General features: G+C 37.3%; 1 protein-coding gene across 1 annotated transcript in view; it reads left to right on the top strand.

Annotated features, from left to right (window-relative positions):
• Positions 1-20,551: 20,551 nt before the first annotated feature.
• Positions 20,552-24,359, top strand: part of LOC109478252 (neuropeptide FF receptor 2-like) — an 8,403-nt gene continuing 4,595 nt past the window's right edge. The window contains exon 1 of the mRNA XM_019779708.1: positions 20,552-20,828. Within this exon, the coding sequence (XP_019635267.1) occupies positions 20,552-20,828 (277 nt within the window). The remainder of the gene's footprint in view (positions 20,829-24,359) is intronic.

The following is a 24,359-nucleotide window of genomic DNA, read 5'->3' as shown; positions in this document are numbered from 1 at the left end:
AAGAACTTTTTGTACCAACAACTGTTGAATTCTGGAACAGTTTTCCAGGGGAGATTGCTATGATCAGGGACAGGCAGACAGTTAAATGTTAATATAAGAAGATAATTCTTTCATCAGCGCAAAACACTGACAGCGGTCTGTCTAGGCGGTCAGGTTGCTAATGCTGAGGGAACGAAAGCAGACATAAACGGATACAAACCTAGAACTTCATGAAACACACGAAGTCGTATGAATAAGTAGTGTCTACCTGGATATGTGACTAGAACAGTAAATTACCTTGGGGACCTCGGTGCGGGTTTTCACCTGCTGTATCGACCATGACCCCCGATTGACAGCTACAGCTACATCGTCGATTTGAAAGAGAAGTAAGTGTCCACCCAGCTGCAGACTATCTACATGATCACGTCTGCAAGAGACCACCGCTGGCGCAGAATACACAATAAAGCTTCCTCGCGCGCTTACTTCAAGGGCAAAGATTTCTCAATTCAAACAGGATTTCCGACTATGGCATCCAATCTCGTTTCTTTACAATGCAATATGTGGGTAGAAGATTGCACAGCATTGGTTTATAATTTCCTTCTGGTAGAATAAATGGTAACTGCAAGGCGTCCGAAATTAGATTATAAGCATAGCTATTAATTCAAAGATTGAGTAGAACCCGTGAACTATACCGGGGTGTGTTCAGTCCATCAGTTTGGAAGCTATCCAAACTTCAATATGAGAACAGGTAAGGAAAGTTTATGAAATTTATGCTGTACTAGTATGATTTCTGAATAAATGCTATTTTTCAAACGAATGTTTCAAGCTGCCTTGGTAAAATAACCACATATTGCCAAGCAAAATACTGATTGCATAAAGTTGACTGCAAGTGTTTGGACGCTATCCAAAATACAATACGAGACCAAATAAGAAAAGTTTATGTACTGTGCTAGTGTACTGTGCTAGTACAATTCCTAGATAAATGTTCGTTTTAAGCTGCATTAGTAAAATACAACCACATATTGCCAATAAAAAGTCTGCTTGAATAAAGTTTGAAATTATCTATAGACAGCATACGTTTACTATTAAAAAGGATGTCTCGTAGGATTAATATGTTCAAGATTACATTCTCTGCTCGGGAAGTCTGCATAGTAGTTGTTCAATGGAGGCATATGCATACCCTTTCAAGACGTGCAGCACTAATGACTCAAGGAAATGATTGGTTCCACTTGAAATGAGCACCTACACATTTCACTCCCACAAAATTTCCCCGGAGAAAAACCCTGTAATCTTGGCTGTGCAGGAGCCTCTGTACTTGACCTTGATGAAGTAAGAGTAGTGAAGTCATTGCACATGTAACGCATACATGTAGTCACATCTTACATGTTTTTCCTTTATTGTATTTTCGTAATATCCATGGTAATTCTTGTAGTTGTCATATCATCTAATGCTGAGTTCACTATTCATTCAAGGGGTCGACCGGGCAGCTTTTGTGAACACACATTTTTTTAATAATCAGCATTTTTAGATGCATGTACTCCTGATATGAATTGTTCAATTGAATTAATTTTTCTTTCATACAAACAGCCCGGCCGGGCCCCGGTTTGAAAATGTGACCTCACATTAACGTGGTTGCATTGATTTAATGAAATGGGCTACTGCATGTGCATGGGCTACTGCAGTTACACGCACGCATTGTGTTGAAAGACGACGTCGTTTTTTTATCAGTTTGGCTGTTCAGCACAGTCAGGAAAGGGGCAGGGTAAATTTACAAAGTTCTAATTTCCTATTCTGTTAAGATTTCTGTTGCCGCTGGAACGTGGATGGTAGATAACTACGAAGATAGGACACAAGACAAGGCTTTTAATTTAAACTTTTTTTCTTTTATAATTACTTTAATGTAATGATGCATCTCGTTCCTTTTATAAAGTGTATGTGATGGTGGCTCTGTGTGCAAGATGTTCCCACTAAATCAAAACTATTTGTACAATGATGAAATTAAAAACTTTTATATTCATTCATTATTCATTTTTACATTCAAGTTGTTTCAGTCAGAAATGGATGATAAAAAAGAACCATTAGTACAATATAGGTATCATTTCTTTATCAGTTTAAAAAAATGTTTATGTTGTCAAAATTTGAAAATGTAGGAATCTTGTTTTTTTTGGCCCGCTTTTTTTTTCGCCCTATAGCATTAGATTTGGAGTCTGTGAAGGATGCCATCCATAAAATTTACTTGCTGTGGCCTAATGGGTAAGCCTTTTGTAAGATAAGCCTAAAGGTCGGTAGAAAATGCCGATTGACCTCTGTGATATATATACGCATACTGGGCCATTATTAATAAACAACCTTGACTTGTCTTGACTTTCCATTGCAGTTTGCAAATAATACTGGGATGTCAATTTCATGGTAGACTGACAAGACCTTGCTCAAAGCGCCCTCAAGTTACTTTCTAAATAGGCTTTGGATATTTCATAGCATCAACTGTGTATTACGTCTGTACACGCGACTCACAAGGCATGGCAGCATTTAAATAATGGAAAGATAGGATAAACCACAATAATGCATTACACTGAATATGGGTATTAGTTATGGTCTGTAACTAGTATAAATAAAATTTGCACGTACCTTTAGCTTCTTTTCGGCAAATTTGCAATTGTTTCAATTTTTGAGACAAGCAGTTGATGTTAACAATCATTGTCAGAGTTGCCACTAGTCAAACACTATAATCTCATGTTGCAATTAAAAAGTAATAGACAAGAATATTTAACTAGTAAAGAATCACATGGGCTATGTGATGTCATAATACATGTATGAGGGAAATATCCATACCATGTCATATATTAAGCTTATATTTGATGACACAATACGATATCAGTAACATCTAAAACCACTACAGTCTTTACAAGCCTTTTAGCGTCCATAGCCCGCTCAATAAACAGGCATGTATGTTCATGAAATAACCGAACGTCAAATAGTGTAGTTCTTTTTATGTTTAGTGTCTGCCAGTGCCAGTGGCCTATTGTACAAAAGTTATATGACTTGTCCTCATTTTTATTTAACATACCAATGGTTGTTAGCTTTTTTATATTTCAGTATTGTCAATTGAAATAGCTTTCCCATTCCATTTACAATTTAAAAGTAAAGACGTCAAAATGCCTCTGCATCTGATATTAGACTTCAAACAGGAGCAGAGAGTATCATTGACGCATTACGAGTAATAATATGACTATTCACATGAAAGAATACATTGAAAGACAGCGTTAGCACAAAAAGGAACATAGCAGCTATTCAATCCGGGCTTTGAGTTGTCGCTTTGAGTTTTTTTCTTGACCGGATTCTGTTCTTCTACAGTTTTGGTCACAGTTTTGGAAATTATTTAAATGCATCCAGTGCGATTACAGGGTAGCAAAACTTGAGATATTCTTAATAAGGCGATCTGTATGATAGTGACACATAGTCCCGCATTAGCACATTTGAATCAGTATTCAATAATTCAGGCATTCAAAACTGCAGAAGCAAACCCCAAGATTAGTTTTCTGGGTGGTACCCTAAAAATCAATCCAGGCCCTTACATTACCGCTTTTAGAAAATTGAATTTTGGACTTTTCTTTATAATAGATTGGGATAGTGTTGTTTCAACTAAGGTTGTAGATAAGTGACTAAAGTATTGACTTTTTAAAAATCCGGTTTCCAAGCCCTAAAATCGCACTGGATGCCATTAATGAGAGAATACAACACTGACTTTGTGTTCCGTATCACCCAAGGTGCCACTCCTAATGATGACATCTGCAAAGGCCGGAGGCCAAGAGGGATGTGAGATACCGTCAACCAGACGGGTTCAACACCCTCACATCTAACGTCAGGTTAATTCACAATGGATTGCAGGGCACTGGGTTCAAGATGAAAACCGGTAAGGTTCGTGCTATGTGCTTTCTTTTTCAGGTATATCATCGTGTTGAGGGCGATCCTTGACCGCCGTGGAAGATCCAATAAGCACCTTAATTTTCCGGGTGAGTTAGGCCAAATGGACGGTTTAATATTAATGGACTCTACCAACATGAGCTTGATACAATAAAATCATCGTGAAAAGGTCTGGCACATAACCAGCTAATTTGTAATGAGAACAAAAAATGTACAACTCTGTTTTAACATCTTTGCATAGAATCATCATTAATCGACATGTTTTACAGAATCCAGTTCTATCTGTATACTAGTGGACAAATATTAATAATGTACCCATGCTAGAGAAGCATAGGAAAAGTGCCATGAGCAAGCTAGACATTTTGGCTCGCTTGATTATAATGTAGGCAATTAATTGTTGTTGCAGTTTTCAACACAGATGTGCAAAGGTGATACAATTCATGTAAAAGTAGTGAATCTCAAACCTAATCGCAATATCAAAGCACATTTTATTGAAAATCAACATTTCCCTTTATATTACTTAAAGAATTAGTACATAAATTGGAACATTGTGATTGGTCAGGTATTTTACATTTACCGCGACCGGTATGTTTTTTCTGCTGTTTTACTAGTCAGTACCTGTAGAAAAATGTCATCCATTATTCGAGCGATTTTACTGACATTTGGCAGTTGGGGGTCCAACGGAAAGTTATGGTTCTGCATTGATAGCCCTGCTGATTCTTCATCCTTTGGGATCTAGTAGAGGCCATTGCGGGTCTCTTACACATTTTTGCTACGACCTGTATATTTTGGTGCTGGATTACCTGTCATGAAAATGGGATATCGTATACGTCATCTAAGTGCATTCGCCGTGACATTTATCAGTTCGCAGAGTCTGATAAAATCAACTTGCTTTTGGTGGGTCATTTTTCTTGTGACTTTGAAATATCAAGGGAGAAAGATGTCTGTAAAAAAAAGAAAATGAATTATGCAATAGCTCTTCTTTACCAGAAGATAAATGATTGGATGATCCGTCATCCAGTGGCGTCTACATTTTTCTGATCGAAGAGCAACGACGTCTTGTTACAGCAAGGCACATACATATGAGTGTTGCTGACATTCGAAATACTGCACTGGGAATGCAGATAACTAATAGTGCATTCTCCTAGGGACCTAGATGGTTCTTTTAATCAATATGCACCCGTGTAGCATATAGAAATCCAGTACTGTTTTGTTGTTGGGTTTATATACAATAACGTTTAAAAAAACTTATTTAACTAAATATTAGAAACCACGTTGGTGTTTGTTGAAATCTTGTTAACTCGATTGTTCTCACGCCTTCTGCCACAATGAAACCATACATAAACACATGGCATACCATGCCAAGCATGAAACACCATTAACTATAGAGGACAACAAAAATGTTCATACTGATATCACCGGTTAAATGTTGATATAAAAACGGCCACTTTCTCTACGCGAACTGATTCTACTGCTATATACGAAAGCCTACAGAACATTTTGGAGGCAGTCCCGCTGTACCTGTCTTTTTTATTGTTCAAACATTACGGATAGTACGGCACAAAGTGGTGACGCACTCAGGTAGCTAAGACTTATTTTAACGCTACCACTCACACATAATGAAAGGATACATTAACAGAAACGAATCCAATATAAAGGAAATACAGATAATAATACATATGTACTGCAACGTAATAAAGAACAAAGCTGTTGGAAGCACATGACCAATTAAGCACACGATGACGAACGCAGTGGAAAGGTAGGGCACGATGCAAAATACAAGAAAAAATTGAGTTTTAGAAGCGTTTTAAAGCGGTAATGAATTGTTGAGTAAACGACAAAATGTTTGATTTGGCAACGGATGAATATAAGGGACAGCCATGGAGCAAAAAGGGTAAATCTAGCGTTGTCCTGCGTTGTATTTGTGTTATTGCAGGGGGGGGGGGCGTGAAAGTAAGCTCTTGGACACAGGTCTGGGATTCATCGGCTGGATTCTCCTGGTGAGGTTCGTACGGTGATTAAAGACCCAAAACAGGGACATGCGTTTCATCACTTGTGATGTTTCATCTGAAGCATTTTAAGGTGTCAACAAATCACAATCACAAGGTGTCCTATTTCTCACTTCACATCGCACTCAGTAGCTTTGAATGCAAACGACCTGAGTCCATTCATTTGTCTTTCGCTGCTGATCACGGTTTTACATTAGTTAAACCAGTTTTCTTACATTCTGTTTGTTTATATTTTTTAATATTTCTATTAGATGCGTAACATGACTGTGATTTGGCATTTGACTGTGATGCAGGGCCTTTTAGCAATCTCCAGTTGATGTTGTTCCTTTCAGCACTGCAACAACTTTGAAGATTGCTGTCAGTCCTTCGTTCTAATGGATTGAAAGATGTTTTGGTACTAGTCTCTGTTCAATTACAAGGAAACCTCTGTTGTAATATCAATTTACTGTTGCTAATGGACTTCCAAAGACTTGAGAGTCCGGAATGTTAGCTCAAAGCGGAGCGCCTTCTGAAACATTACCTCGCAGTGACGCAGATGTTGACGCGGGCGATTGTAGATTAATATTTGTTCAAAGTGTGTTGATGTGAATCACTCTATAAACATGGTGACAAGCCGCAATCCTCAAAATGCTGATTATATACCTTTTAAAATCTAGCTCTTATGTCTGTTTCAAAGGACATTGAACGACAGTCTGGCTTTCCCGGAGAAGTTGGTAGAATAGCGAATGTTGAATAGAAGCTACAACCAATGACTCAATGACAAGTCGTGCAAGACTTTACAAATAACCTCGCGCTATCTTCTTTGTACTACAAGTGTAGGCGGCTCGATGTTATTGCATCCGTGTTGCTTTTCAATCCCGAAGACGGATGATGTTATCTAGCAGCTTCAGAGGACACAGAGAGACTTAGATCTACTGGATTACCACGTAGCGTTTTACAATGTCATTGAAAGGGAATGTATACCTAAACCAAGGTTTTATCAACCAGCGCCATAGCCAGTAAGCTTACATGTTCACAGCTTGGCAACTCGTATTCATGGTCTTTTTTTATCATCTAATGCGATAAGATCGTCCGGAAAAAGAATGCTGATTGAATCAATAAACATCCGTTATAAACCAAGTCTACTTGCCAAACTTTTTATAGTAGTTTAAGCATAAAAATAATTTGTACCCAGTTGCCATATGTTATGTAAGCGTTATTTTTAAACGGAATACAATACCTGGTGGATGTTAGCACTGAGATTATTTAGGTGCATGCAATAATTCTCTTTCTAGAATTAATATGGTACTAGTACAGTATACCAGTACACTATATCCTGAACGTTATTTAATAATATCTAGATTTAACAGAGTAGATCTTTAGCTGTAAAATGTTAAGCTGGTATCTTACACCGAGAGACGATTGTAGCAACTACACAAATGAGATATTGATTTTTTATCCGTCAACGATAGAAATTAGATTCGGTTAGGGCTTTCTAATTGCATTTATCTGAAATACATAAACATTAATTAATGATATCTTTTTAAGACATTGCATTCGTGTGTTTTTATTTTCATATATTAAAAATAACATAAAATATTAGTATTAACATTTGAAGTGAACATGCACCAACATCAAACAGAGTTCAAATCCTGTCAGTCTGCCAGTAATGGTAATGGCCGTATCCTGGAGCGTTTCTATTGATCTTCTTTTAAAATCAATGCCTATGTCTTAATCAATGTGTGCAGTGGAAAGCCAGATTTCACAGTTCCTACTACATTGTTGGTGCAATTTTCTTGCAAATGATCCATTATAACCCTAGATTTACAGGACTTTAAAACGTAAAATCAACACAGTAAAAAAGATCGTGCATTCGGTGCAATCGCATTTTATCGCGAGTTAAATTCACAGTACGATAAGTAAACGAACACGAACAAAACAAAATCCATGCATCACATACATTTATGTTAAGATTTTAGGAGGGGAGAAAAGTTGTCATAGGTGCAAGGCAGCTTACTAAATATGTGTCAAAAACACCGCACCATATTTTTAATTAACATCTCCTATCGATACAATATTATCTAAAGACACATCCCAACACAATCAGAAAAAAATGAAACCGACCAGACTAATTATTTCTTTTGGAATCAGTGTACTAGAGGATCAAACTTACCGGTATCGAGATCAGAGTGTCCGTTGAGACGCCACGACGCTGTCTAAGGTCTGTGGTTGTGGCTGTGTATATTCAAATCACGTATGTGTGGGCACAAACAAAATATTTCATCAGCGTCACCAGGTGATTTCTTAGAACTCCTCTGCCTTATTAGTTAAGAACAACGTGTGTGTTTTTTCAAATACGCCATTATCGTATAATACTTTTTTTTCTGTTTTATGAATGTATTCAAATATGTCACCCTTCCAACTTAGGTTAGGTTTTTCAATTACTTCTTTGCAATAAGACAACAAAAAGTTAATATGATTTACCGATCAATAATATAGACTAAAAAGACTCCCCTGCTACATTTTTTTCTGAAAATTCTAACATTTACAACTGAGTCGTATTGTCACTTATTGATATAGATAACATACTGGATAAACGGATCATTTCTTCATAAGATAGCTGGATCGTGATTTAGATAGTCGATTTAGCTGAAAAACGAAAGCCATGACTTCCATGACGTTTCATACCGAATGATATGTGCTAGACTGCCATCTCTGACGCACGTATGCCCCCTTATATTCCCTACTTCATACTTTGTCATAATTTCATTTGAGAGCTCTGCCACCCCTTTGCAAGCTATGACGTTTGTCTCCGCATACTTTATGACCTGACTATAGAAAACGCCAGTCTATATCATGCCTATAATCATTCATCTGAAAAGAAAGTTTCTAACGGAGGTAGCAACACGCTTTGTTAATCAAAAGCAATCTGTATGATATCGAAAACAGCAGGATATTGAATAATGCATCCAGGCAGAAGCAATAGTCAGTCTGCATATTGGCATGGACGTTTACATTCAAGGTTAGAAATGAGTACGCCCCCACATGTTAAACATTTAACTTTTTCCTGTCAGGATATTAGTAATGTTGACTCCGAACATCCTGCCAACATAATAAATGGATTATACGCCACAGAGAGCCTGAACAATGACAGCAGACGATATGGTGCGAATTGTATATGAACTGATAACTTTCAAGGCTAGAAATAAGAACGCCATAAACATTTAACAGTTCCTGTCAGGATGTAAGTAGCTAAGTTAACTCCGAAAATCCTCCCAACATTATAAATGAATTAGATAGAGCCTAAACAATTACAGCAGACGACATAGTGCAAATTGCATATCCACTTGCGTCTTCTTTCAAGGCTAGAAATGGCCCCCCTCCAATTAAGATCAGGCTATTTCCTGTCAGGATTTTGACCCCGAACATCATTTCAACTTCATAAATGAATTATAAGCCACAGAGAGTCTGAACAATGACAGCAGACAATATGGTGCGAATTGTATATGAACTGATAACTTTCAAGGCTAGAAATGAGTTCCCCCCTCCCCACCACGAAGATTTAACTATTCCCTGTCAGGATGTTAGTAGCTAAGTTGACTCCAAACATCATAAATGAATTATAAGCCACAGAGATTTTCAGCAATGACAGCAGACGACATCGTGCGATTCGCATATCAGCTTACGTATGGAATGATTAAAAATTCGTCTAATTTTCTACCAATTTGCCAGCAAAACATTGTCACTCGATTGAAAAAAGACAAGTTTCAAGAACTGTAGATATAACGTTTGACGTAAAAAAAAGGAATTGAAGAGAGTGCAATTTGCAATGTGGCCGCTAAGTGGAGTCAAGGGGCTTGCAATCTTGGCGTTGGGTTAATATTTTTGCATGTTTATAAATCTTCTAACCTTTTTTTTTATATTCCAACATGTAATCACCAGACGTGGGGGCGACACACTCAAGTTTTTTTAACTTATATTAATGCCGCCACCAACACAGGGGACAAATACATGACAGGACAATACTCATTTACACCTAAGCTAAGTGAGGAAAGCCGTGTAAAGTGCCTTTCCCAAGGGCACAAGATCGGTGGCATGTCAGGACTCGAACCCGGGACTCAAAGTTCCGAGTCGCGCACTCTGCCGCTACGCCACACGACCCCACATACATATTTGCGGAAATGTTAAAATTCTGGAGCTAAAATAGGTTTGGTAACCAGGATAGTGATCTACAAGCATCTACAAAGACATACCGTGTACCTGTCTTTAGTTTTGCCAAAAGACGATAGTATCACGTTCTGTTGGAAATGCAATACAAAAATAGCGGTTTAATGTTGCTATGGCATTTTATTAAATTCAAAAAAAATTAACGTTAAAAAAATAATGAACAGTTCCTTGTCATTTGCTTCTCACGAGATGCATTGTATAGAATAATTGCAATGTTTAGGATGATCAATGCCGACTATTACTACCAAGACAGGACAGAAGTTGATAAGTTTTTTTTTTTCTATTTAGGCCATGTTGATTTGATTATATGGATGACATCCTCCGGGAGCCCCAAAACTGATGCGCGCGTGCGAATAAAAAAAAAAGTTTTGCAAAAAAAAAGTTCTTTTCATTATAAAATCTACGTGGTCATGAGGGTTGAGCAAATGGCACTGAATATGGTTTGGCGAATAATCTAGTCTTCAAGTTCATTTCTTTACAATTTCGTCTTTTTTCGTTTGATTTTGGCATTCTACGACATTGGTATAGTTTTTATTAATTTTTTTTGTAACTTATGGTATATTTTTGCTCATTTTGCAACTGTTTTGTACGATTTACAGTATGGTTGAAAACTTTTTTTTTGGAAACGGCCGAAAATTCATGCGCGCGTCGATGTCATCCATATAATCAAATCAACATGGCCTTATTAAAAGGGATACATTGTATATCACTTGTGTAATGATAGATCTGTGTGCACTTTAGGGTGAATGTAGTTCCGGAAACGTCGGCGCATTCTAAGGAAATGTCCCGAAGAAAAATTGTCACATCTTGCAAAAGTGTGCAGCTTAAGGGTATCGCTACTCCTCTAGCTACCGCATTGCTGAATCGTATTGGCATTGATGCATGGCGTTGAGTTTGGTGTGTCAAGGGCGTCACATAATTTTTATATAATGCCAAGGACGTTTTCACTTAAAGGCATCCAATGCAATTCCAGGGTGGCAAAACCGGAAAGATTACAATAGATAAGGCAATCTGTATGGCATTGATACACACAATCTCACATTAGCACATTTGAATCAGTATTTCATACTTTAGGCATTTGAAACTGCAAAGAAGGACCCAAGGTTAGTCCTTTATTTTCTGAGTGGTAAAAATCAATTCAAGTTCCTTCAGTAACCATTTTTCGTCAGAATTTTGAGCATTTTCGCTCCATGAATGTCGATACACATTGGGACAGTGTTGTTACAAGTTAGTATGTAAATAAGTGACTAGAATATTGATTTGAAAAATCTGGTTTTCAAGCCCTAAAACTGCACTTTAAGTGTTTTTTTACGGAAAAATAACATAAAATGAGATCAATTATTCTTAGTCTGTTCCTGGTTTACTTATTAGACATAGTATGATTATGAAAAAAGTGGCATTTAGAAAAATAAGAAAATCAGTCAAATAACAATCGTCCAAATTGTTACATTGAGCCAAGAGGATATAAGTATTCAAGTAAGGTTAAGATACTCATATGTCATGACAGTGATGTAAAAGAATGGTGGATGATAAAGTTAGTCTAAACCGCGCATTAGTATTCTTGAACCGTTCTTAGGCGTTGCTGGTCGTTTTCAGCCATTAATGGCGAGAATCATAATATCACAACGGAAATGCAATTTACAGTTAAGCCAAAACGTTTCCTTCCAAAGCTAAATGGCAAATCTGTCAAAAAGGATTCTATCACACGGACACAATGGACTCACTAGCTGGGGAACACTAAACCGGGCAATACTTCACGGTGTACCGCCAGGGATTGCTATATTTGTATCTAATACCAAAATATCCAGTGGAAAGGAGATAGCTTGGTAATACCATCGCGGCAAAACTTTATTGCTGACTTGGCAATGATGGAAAAGGTACTTATCAGTTGACAGTTGGTGCATTCGTTTTTTAAAGAATGCGTTTATCAAAGGTGTTGATAAACGCATGTTTGCTTTGATGTGTGTGTATACAGTATGGAAATTAAAATATTACATGTGACATTACCATCATCATGTTCATCTTGCCCGTTTGCAGAAAGTACTGAGGCAAACTGTTGTGATTTGACATTGTCTCTTGTATTTATGTTTACCTTCACATTAGGAAAACATATTGTTTTGCTGTTTCTTCTTCCTCTTCTTCTCCAAACAAGAAAGGTCAATGACCTGAACCAGACGTCTGTCACCATGGTAACTAGTATTGTGTTACATTATGTTGCAATTTTATAGCAGATGGGGTTTAGACCCCTGTGTCTGAGTAAGAATCAACAGAGCAGACGATATGCTAACTTCAAGGTAAACATGATGCATTTGCTTTAAAATGTTACCTTTCTAGTTTACTAGATGCTTGCTAGCCCAAACCAGCGTTGACCCAGCCTCACTCACCTCCCATATTTGCCAAGTCTCGCTTGACAGGTAATTGCTTGACCTTCTGTCCTTTCCTGTCCTGGTGGATTCCGGCTTGGCGGCTCCCTCTGGTACATGCTGCCTTCACATTAAGACAACTGCACACTTGTATATTCTACCTGTACATTATGTTTTCTGTTCAGGCCGTATGTAATTATCAGGCCACAGCAAGTATTTGTATGGATTACAGTCTCCACAGAATAATGCGATAGGGGGAAAGAAAACAAGCCGGGCCAGAAAAAGAGATTTCTATAGTTTCAAATTTTGACATCTCAAACGGTGTCAAACAAGAGATGATACCTTTATGGTACCAACTATTACATTATTAATTTTTCACAGAAGCAATTTTGAAAAAAAATTGAATCATTCGAAGATCACATAAAAGGAATAAAATACACCAGTGCATCAAAGTAAAGGACAACAATAAATCAGAGGCTTGTCCTGTCTACTTCAGCTCTATATATTTATCTGCTATCCACATTCCGGCATGGCAACAGACATCTTTAACCATTTTCGGCAAGATTTCTTTCTTTTTTTTCAAAATCAGGCGAAAATCAATGCGCGTGCCGATGTCATCCATAAAAAATTACTTCTTGTGGCCTCACTTGATTACAAAATTCTACAGAACATTTTTAACCTTGCAATGCGAAGGTTGCCCTAGGTTAATACGTCATCATTATATTGGCAACGGCTGTAATTTGTGGAGAGGCTTCCGCTGCTGTAGTTGACAGCTGTAAAGGAAATGGATGGTTCCACTGACATGAATGAGACCACGTCTGAACGTCCTGATTTGCTTACGAAGGAAGAATAATGATTTGCCTGGTGTCGACAGTCTGAATTAGAACCACCCAGAATTATATCTAGCGTTGGACGTCTATTTGGAAAAAAGGTGAGTTTTAAATTATTTATTCCCAACAGTATATATAGCATTTAGTCCATAGTCTCTTTGTCTTTGTGTATAAGTGTAAGGTAGGACCTTTAGCAACCTGAAAAACAGATAAATTTTGTATCACTTTTTCTAATGTTCAATTTTTCTTTTATTATATTTTATCTTATTTTAATACACTGTAAATTTTCACTCTGTAGTGTACATGTGGTGTACAGCGTAGAATGTGTGACGAAAGCAAAATGATAAAAAATCATTTCTTTCATTACTGACCCCAAACTGTCTTGAACAACAGACATGACTGCGATTGCACCAAAAATAGAATATTACCCAAGAGTTGTTATTAAGTTAACACAGAAGCTATTCAAGGTTTCGTTCAGCGCATTTTATTTACAGCATGACCTAAGCAGATATGCTGTGCTATGATTTGTCAATATACTTAACTCAGCTTCTTCAGTCTCCCGCCATCGGATGCAATACCCCGACCAACTCTTCTTTAAAATAAAACCGTATGATAGTCAATGGTAAAATGATCAATGCTTTAATCACCGAAGGTGTTACAGATGGTTGCTTCTTCAGAATAGGTGAGTCTTCTGATAAGGAATTCTAGTCATTATACATGGATCTCTTCCTAGAAGGAGAATGAACACAATTCATCTTGCTCTCTCCGAAAGGTTTGTGGAATCGTAAAAACCGAGTTCCTGATCTTTTGTGATGCGTCTTCCGTTGATGATGATCTTGATTTAAAGTGGTGTCAGTATGCAGAATAAGGGCACGGCCCTTTGCGCTATGCATAATATTCTTATGAGATAGAATGCTATATGGTAAAGCACATACATTCAAAGTCAGATGCGTGTACTTGAATGAACTTTAAAATGACATTCTGTGACAAGATTGCCACATCCATAATATCTTCAGAAACTATATAACTTTTTGTATTCTAGAACATTTATGAAATCAATTTACACATATTTATATATAGCTGTTCTTATAGCTATATTTGCTACACAACAAATATTTAAAACAATATATTAGCTATTAACTTAAAATGCCACAGAATAACATTTGTCAAAGTTTGCCCTTATACGCCTAAGGGTTATCATAGATGAGAGTTAATGAGTGCTGCAAAAACGTTATGGTTTTATGTGATAAGACACAAGTGTGAATCGTCCCTCAGAGGTGGGAGCCATTTTAGAAATATATCTTCGATGCAAACACTTCTGGCCATATTCTAAAGCTGTTATTCACCCCTTCGTGTTATTTGCGGTACATGTGGCTGCGATGATAAAGACAATTTGAAAAGCATTACATATAAAAATGACGGTAGTCCGCAGCTGCACAAACACAAACTGCATGCTCGGATGTGTGCATTGAAATATTGTAAATTGGCACTGAAAACAAAAATTGTAACAGATAGCCTGTTATTCGGATGTTAAGTTGACATTAGGACGATTGCTTTTAAAAATAGTATTTTTGCATTTAATAATAAGCTGCTAACTCGTCCGTTCTGCAAGTAGATTTTTTAAGTACGTCATTGTAATTGAGTTTTATAACTTTTTGTCGTAATGGCTTTGGTTCTTAAGAAGACGTGATTTACATTATTGTTCCTGTACTGCACTGTCGAGAACCTTGTAATTAATTTTCCCTTTAGGCGGTCTTAGGCACTTTGCAATTAGGATAGCCGTCAGGTCATCTTGTTCACTTGCAAGACGCCTGAATTAGTAACAGCCCTGCTGTTTGAAATGTAGAATAAGAAGTTGGCGCCATGCCGACGACTGAACAAATTGGCTTTAACAAACCTTTATCAACGTATGTCTGAAAAAATCGTTATTTTGCGTCGTTAATATTGCTTGTTACATGTAATTTCCGATAGCAATGTGATTTCACTTCATAGCTATGAGACAGCGATTCAATTTCCGGTTGGTTTTCTCCCTGATACTCATGACATTGCCACAGCACTAATACAACCCCCAAGAGATCTGTATATACCTCAAATACCGCCTTGGAAAGTTTTGGTTTGATAAGATAATAAGTTCTCCAGCAGAATGTTAAAACGTAATAATCGTATCCATTTGACACACTGACACTTTTAAAAATGATGGACCAAGCAATAAGGATTTCCCTAAATACACCAAAACAAAGACGGTAAGTCCTTCAAAATAAGACAGAATAAAACAAAATATTTCTACCACCTTATACACCTAGCAATCTGGTCTGAGGCTCATAAAAATCCGATGCGCATTTGAATAGGAATAGAATAAATGGGCACAACTACAATCATTTTGCTGCCATGCCATTTTGATTATTTTAGAATTCAAAGGTCCTTTGCATCAAGGTATGTCAAATTGGTAACAAAAACACACACACACACACACACACACACACACACACACACACACACACACACACACACACACACAAGAAATATACAGATGATCCTAGCAGTATCTTCATTATTTTAACTTTATTAAACGGTGGATGACACTGAGACAAATCCAATTAAGAAGTGAATATACATCCGTCTGGCTGTCCGTAACGCTGTTATGGGCTATGGGTTAAAGGGGCTATCATGACGTTCTTATGATTGTTTTAAGCGTTTTCAATGTGTACTTTGTAAATCAATATCAATTTCTTTACACATGTTCTTTAAAAATGAAAAATCCTTATATGTTTCTTAATACCTTAACTTAATTAGTAACGGTAGTGGTTGAAAAAATGTTCAATAGTTTAGAATAACATGGGAGGCTCGAAGAAAAATTTTGATCTTAGACTTACTTTCAAACTTGCAATTGAGCAACGATGAGCAAAATACGTTAGTTATTCTAGTCACTCCCAAATGCGTCATCAAACACATATTATCCACGCACTATTACCGTTAGCCCCGCCATGCCAATGCCATTAGCATCTCAATAATTCAACAACCCCTTTGATGTATGTGATAATCTCTGGTTGGAAAATGTATAACCGCGAGAGTATGGCCCATCAAAGCCTTTCTGGGCTTGGATATTGGTGTTCTTTGTTCAATGTAATCTAACGATTCTGCTGGTATGCCAAGTGCTGCATGTCTTCAAAAAAGCCAGAACTTACCATTAAAAAAGTTATAAAAGTTTGAAAGCCAAAGTAAATTATTCAGAATCCTTAGAGGAATCTACGTGCTATACATGTACATGTATATGTTAGAAACTTATTTCCCTCAAATTTTCCACAATTACACTGTTTAGCCAGATCTAATTGTTGATATTTAAAAAAATGACCGACTCTGTAGGTAATATAAATTGTCTTAACATCTAACAGTGCATATTCTTATTTCGACGAGCCAGCAACTACATAAAGATCTAAGGAGATAAATCGCCAGGGCTCCTATAATGATGAACATGTGGTAATAGGGACAACAATATAGGGCAGACATTTTGGTCAGCTAAAATAGAGGTCAGTTGTTAATCATCAAGAGGTCAATTAATCTAACCACCATTCGTCGGAGGGCCTCAGGAGCTGATGCCTGGTGGCTGTACACATGTCTCCTCATAATATTCAATAGGTCACAATTATTTATACTTACTACATATACACACAGCTCATTAGACCAAGGGGGCGTTACTCACAGTAAACTCAAAACATATCAATTAAATATGTTTTAGCATATTATTTATTCTTGATACTCAACTGTGTATAATACAAAAAAGCTAATGTTTTGATGACTATTTTTTACACTTACCTAATCTGTCAGATAGCAATCTGTTTATTGATAGAGCTCAGTGTGGTTCGAATTATTCAATAAACTTTTATATTAGGGTTTGTACTATAGTGGGAATGATGGATATTTTGCTGATAATGTTAGCCCCACATATTTTAAATATGTATGGTTGAGGCTTTTATATGATATTGGCTATGATGTATTTTTGGTAGTATGAGAACTTATTCTTTTTTTTATTTTGTCGAGATGCGTTGATGGGTATTGGCCTTTGTTATTTTATTTGCAAAGTTCTCAATTCATCTCCTGTTTGAAACTGTATTGATAATCATGTTAGTCACTTTGTTTGTACCTTAAGTGTTTTGTTGCCATGCCCATTAATAACTTAATTGATTATGTACGGTAATACGATCAATGTCAGATGATATAATATACGCCATACGAAAACACATGCAAAAATTACAAGATTACAAGATTATAATCGAACGATATGAAAACAATAGGATTTTATCTACAATGAAAATAAATAGTAATATCATATGGACCTTTAAACCAAATGAAAAAAGTGTAGGTGAGATACGGACCATTCTACAATGTACATGTAAATCATATACTGCATCACTGTGCCCGATTTAGTACTCGAGCCACGTAGATGCCAGCAATATACAATTATCTTCAAGAAAGCATTTGGGCCATCTAGATTAAAGCTCTTGGCACAGCGTAGTGTATGGTAAGTGTCCTGCTTCACAATTTCGCAAAATCTAAGTCACTTTGAAGTGGTGACCCCTTCCTAATACATAAATGCAATGTATGAATACTTCTAATTGAACAGACTTTCAACAAAGTAACACTTAAAGTAGATCTAAAGGTGCAACATACGGAAGGTACAAAGCATAGGATGTCTGATTGATAACATGTTATTAAGGCCAGACACCAAACTAGCCACCTACTCATCACATCAAATTGGAACACCCACATTATACGGTCGATATACCCAGCAAGATACTCTCTATATTGGATTATTGGGTGACTCCGTGAACATCATAACATATTTAAAGACCCCCCAAGTGATGGATAAGAAAAGTTAAATATTTAACGATGTTTAGTTGTAAAAAAAGTTATGTTGACTAAAGGTCAAGAAGCAAAATATGGCGCCATTCCTATATTTGTTGCAGTGAAAAATTACCTCATTCTATTTTATTTTATACATCCATCTAATATGCACCTTGTGCCTGAATCACTTTGCTATTGCTTAAAATTGAACAATAATTAATATTATGGACGAATATTATTTTGTACAGGGTATGGTGCCTATTCTGACTATTCATTTCAGTATAGCCAAGGCGAATAGTGAAAAAAAGGAAATACAGGATAAACGAGACTTCTCACATGACTTCTTCCCAGCACGACAGCTACCTCCCATCCAAAATTCATGACCCTAGCATTTCCAGATCACGAGGTATCAAAATCGTAAATTGCGCTGCAGTAGCAAGGGAAGACATTAGGGGGGGGGCCAAAATCTAATCATTTCCAGTTTTCGTCACACCCTACCAACGCACCAAATAACAGTACGAAACCAATCTACCCAGCCGTTCTTCAGTTATCTTTTTGACCAACAGAAAGAATGACAGACAGAACTACAGACTGACGAACGCAACTGAAAATACATGTATAACCTCCATGACATTTCATGGAGGCTATAAGTATGAAGTATTGGGCTTTTAGCTGATTCCTCGGACAATCACTGGGGACGGTAAAGCTGGCAACTCTTGACAAAATCCATCCGGCCTTGTGGGAGATAAATCTGATAAGATATCGTGAGGGATGAGACCCTTGGTAATGTTCTGACGTCGGCAGAGAGTAAGTTCGTGACTGCTTCAATCTACAAGGTTCTGCAGCCCAAGCAATTGGATACATTGTCTTTCAAGACTGCTTGTTAATCGTGTAATCCACATTAATCAATTAGCAAGTAAACTTTCGAGAGGGGACTATCACTTAGCTGGACTAATGACGATTGTGTTGATCGATAACTAACCATAGGCACAAGAGCATGGTTGTAAAGAGGAACAGGGTTTATGTTATATAGATATTTGGAACAGGGTTTATGTTTTATAGATATTTAAAAAATGTATTAAAATAATGTTTACTGCCATTTAAGAATAATTTTGTATTGCACAGAGTTAACGTATTATTGTTAAACCATTCTTGACACTTTGTATCTATGTAATGACAATGCATGGAAATAAGCCAGAAGTCCTGCAACATATCAAAATCGGATGCAAAGAGGCTTACTACCTACCTCACACAGCAGTCAGCGACCTCACATAACATCAGCTGCTGCAGTCACTCCCTTATTTGGAAGTCTGGTGGGATGGAACTAAATCACGGCAGAGGTAGGCAGGTGACGATCGCGACTGGGAACAAGTGGACCGTTCTACGCCATTAACTGATCTTTGATCTTCGATCTTGTAGAGGTAAGAACATTTAGAAGATCTAGAGTCCATTTGGGGATATTTTAGACCGCTTTTTCTTCTATTCTACTGTAGAAACAGGCAAACTATAGCTGGCAGTCTGGCACAGAGGCCTTTATAGTGCGATGTAAGTATGTTTATTAATAATGTGGCGTGCTTCCAAATACTATATATCTCTAACGCTGTGAGTTTGTTTGGATACTCAAAGGAAGCGTTAATGGCTTTGCTCAGACCCATACATTACTCGCCGGGGCACGCATAGAGCCTTTGCCGGTCGGTATTTGTCAAGTATATCTTTGACGACTCGATGACCAGACCGTGGCACTTGTGTGTATGGTACATCAACGCCACTCAAAGGAAACTATTCTAGTGAATACTCAGGTGGAATTTCAAGAAGTACTTGTGAACACCGTATATGCTATATATGCGCATATTTGCCAGTCGTGCTTTTATGATTCAAAGAAAAGGCCACTGAAGTAACACACAGATCGCCCCGACTGAATTCTAAAGAAGGGCGTTCCAGTAGGAGATAGATACAAGCCTTTGGGGTTTTCAATAGGTATACATGAGTGCTGAAAGGAAGTGGATGTAATACCTCTTCGTCAAATGACCTTTACAAGCATATCCGGTGACTTTTACAGAAAGTTCCTGAAGTGAAGTAATTTGGAAACCAGATTCTAGATGCAGGCTGGTCCAAATTGCTTTCGTGCATGCTGCGTTTGCAAAAAAAGGACGCGGATGTTACTGCTTGTTATCTTTCTTTGCCTTAGGTTTCTATGGCTTTCAGGGCGCACAACATGACCAGGTATTACAGTAATTTCTGCTGCAGACTGCCTGGCGCTGGCTAAACTTTTGTCTGCTCATGATATGACTGTAGGTCATTTTAAACATGTTTGTGGAGAAAGACGCTTCATTCTAAGTACTTACTTGTAATTTGAGATCTAAACACGACTTACAGTGTGTTCATTCTTGTTTGCAGGATGGATCCATCGGAGAACTCCACAGACCACAACCCAGTCATGGAGGGTGACGAGCTTCGCTTGAAGCAGACACTGGGGGTTGTGGTGGTCTTCATCGTGGCGTACATCCTCCTCTTCATTATCTGTGTGATAGGCAACTCCTTAGTCTGTCTGGTCATCGCCAACATCCCCAGAATGCGAACAGTAACAAATTTCTTCATCTTAAACCTTGCCGTGGGGGATCTACTGGTGGGGATCTTCAGCATGCCATTCACTCTGGCGGATAACATCATAATGGGTACGCTTTTCTCTTTGCTGATCTTAGTAGTTTACAAAGAAAATAAGATGAAGTCCACAGTGCTTGCCAGTGTTATATATTTATAGGTGTAAACAGTCTGTGCATTCATGCATTTGTTCATGTTTTGATAAATAGTGATCTGATATTTTAAGTGCACTCACCCACTTACCAACTTACCCACACACTTAATCACTCACTCACTCACTCACTCACTCACTCACTCACTCACTCACTCACTCACTTACTCACTCACTCATCCTCATATGCATCTGCTATGCTCTAGCTAGCAAAACATTTCTAAAAATAGGTATCTATGCATGTCAAATTTTACAGACAATGCTATTTGACATTGTGAAAACGTGTGTTACATGGTAAATATAAAATCCCCACATTGTGCATTCCACACTATTTGCTTGAACTTTATTGTTTACAATGTGTTACGCGTTGATAAGCCTTAGGTGTAAAGAGCGCGCCTAAATCACTGGAACATTCGTCTAAAGTATTTCTTTTATTTAAGGCACTTAAGTCAGTTTCATGAAAAGCTTACTATGATGCCCAAAGGAAAAAATGCGTATGCCACTGTAAGCCAAATTTTATTTACAAAAAATTGGTATCTCTATGTAATTTGTGCAATTCTGGAACATTGTATATTTTGGCATCCAGAACATATGGTTAATACTTTTATGCCTAATATGCAAATCCTATTATGTCATGCAAATCCAGCTGCAATCTACCATTGGCATTGGAATTATTCATGAACATTTATTTCAAAGTGTTGTACATGTGATAAAAGACAAATGTAGCGCCTGATATATAAACAGCTTTAGTGCATGATAGAACACACCATTATCACCAAAAGGCTGCCATAAATAACTATTCACATATGGGAACTACATTCCCAGTAATGGCAGGTCAACGAAATCAACATCTTGCCTGCTATAACTCAAATCTTAGGGCAGTTCGCGCTCTGCAATTATCATAATGCCATTTTCGCAGCTCTGAAGATCTGATAGTGATCTTAAAGAACTAAATCCTGTACCATTATACTGTCTGTTTTAGAATATCACTTATGATTACTCTTTAGAAACCCGCCCAAAATCCACAGTGGTCACTACATTACAAATGGGCAACGGACTTTGATTGATGATGGTTATTTGTACATCAAGGACCTAGTCTGTAAAAAGGGTAAGATTCGATGTTTTGGGAGGAAAAGATCATGCATCACATTTTGGGCATCAACCCCTATCTTTATATATTTCATATGGCCACTGAGCAAAATATATATTGGTCAACTGCATTTAGCTGCTGTACACAGATCATGTTTTTGTCAGAAATGGTTAGCTCAGTAAGTTCATTTATCAGCTGTCAGAGTTGTCTTTTGTTTCATTTATTACGGCTTGTAAAATATGTATACATGTTTTTTAGTCTTACAGAAGGTATAATTACAGGTACATTACGGCTGACTGAGCTGGCCTATTTCACGCCTATGTGCTTTGAAGTATTAAGGGTTAGATTTAATTCGGACTTAATTATGCCACATGTGGACAATTGTACAGGAGTAATGAAGTGGTGCATACTTATTCCTTGGGAAATTAGAAGAAACTGGGACATGTCCCCTGAGTGGATTCTTTTCGAAACGAGGACATCCATCTCTATCCTTCAAACCAGTTTTATCAACACCACCAGTAATGGGGAACACGGTGGGGTCTTTGTGATAGCACTCTGATACATTGTAGACCTCCCTGTAACAAGGGCACATTTTGATGCAACAGCAGCACTGTAAAAGGTTAACCCGGAATTACATCATTTGTTTATATTTACATGTAGATCCAATTGCCCAAATCGTACCGCACGTCCATTTCAATACACACGAAGTGTCGTTTAATAAACAATCACGACACGTCATTTTTCAGATATTTCAGATGCACAACTGGAGGGATTCGCATATTCGAAATACCTTTAGGCTTTGATTATAGAAACAAGTTTGAACTGTGATTTGAACACAAGAAATTTGAAGAGCAAAATTACAAATCTTTGCTAGCAGACGTAAACTGTCAGCAGCAAGAATATGGTGAGATATGAATAAGAAAATTAACCATTAAACTAAAACGAGTCAATACATTGAAGAACCTGCCATACTAATGAAAGTACAAGCGCCATGGAGTTACCGCTTTACTTGATGAGCTCAGGATTTCTAACTCATTAGTCCTGGTATCTCTGAAAAGAACAAATTACCTGCAGCATAGCACGAACGGTAAAGGAGACACCGCAATTAGTCTTTTAAGATAAGGGTTCTTCTAATCTATCTTTGGCGTCTAAAATAATTAAAAATGCCTGTGTAGTCATTCTATCCTGTCTGTTGTTTTAATAAGGAGAACACTTGATACCAAATACAATTTGTAAAAAAAAACTGACATAATTGGTATATAACGATATATGTAAACGGTGTATTTTGTTGGAATACGGCAAGAGTTCTGAGATCTCATACCTTCACCAAGTGATTTGTAGAATTTTCTTTCATTAATTATGCAAATGAATTCGTATTACAGCAAAGAAAGTTCTTTCCTGCATTTTCTTTTTATCATCAAGGCTGTTGAACAACATAAGTATGGAACCAGTCTACCTTGGCTTGTAGATCATTCACTTTGTGAATCCTTAATGTATTTGTCTAGACATATGTCTTCCGATGCCTGATCCTTTCGCTTTGTAACATCAAATCTTACCATTCACGGCGGTCTGTCACTACGGCATTCTTTCCCATTGCTATGCGCGTTCGAAAAGGTATCGGGTTACAAGACGCTATTTTGGCCTGTTTTGGACTACCCGTAAAATATTTGAAAATGAACAAATAATATTTAGGGGTAAATTTCGTCAAATTAAAATGAAATTATCGTCTTAACATCCTTTAAATGTTAGCTTTTTATGTTAAATCACTGATTTTTAAAAATTTCGCTCAGAAAGACGATTATTTTCGGGTTTCCGAGCACAAGTCATGCCACGTTTTTAGGCAAACATCGTTCAAACCTGGCTACGTATATTACCCCAGATCCCCGATTTTTATATTTTTCGCAGACTAGGAATAAGATAAAAAATCGTGTTTTAGGGATTTTTTAATTTCTGATTGTAAGTCTAGTTTTTGTCGACATATTGGTGAAAAAATGGCATTTTTTGACATTTTTCTCACAAAATTACCCATAATTCAAAATTGAGGCCATTTTTCAAAAATCCCTAAAACACGATTTTCGGGACAACCGTGGCAGTCATTTTGAGCCGTAAATGGAGTATGTTTGACTCTCCATGTTTCCAGGTTTGAACGAGTTTTGGAGACATGTCATATCGCCAGAAAGTGTGCATTGTGTTATTCATACAGGTGTAAAGAATCATTACAGTATTCAAGGTCACCCAAGGATACGACAGTAGCTTCGCTACATGTTACATACCCACCAAAAATTATAGCGGACATGTGCTGTCCAGGAAACTGTTTGTATCTATAGAAAAGTGTTGTTTTTATTAATCTGTTGCGAAGGCATT

This window comes from Branchiostoma belcheri, unplaced genomic scaffold (genome assembly GCF_001625305.1).
Source record: "Branchiostoma belcheri isolate BF01 breed outbred unplaced genomic scaffold, Haploidv18h27 scaffold43, whole genome shotgun sequence".
NCBI classification, from domain to species: domain Eukaryota; kingdom Metazoa; phylum Chordata; class Leptocardii; order Amphioxiformes; family Branchiostomatidae; genus Branchiostoma; species Branchiostoma belcheri.
Note: the sequence above shows the minus strand (reverse complement) of the source record. Positions and strands in the feature narration are given on the sequence as shown.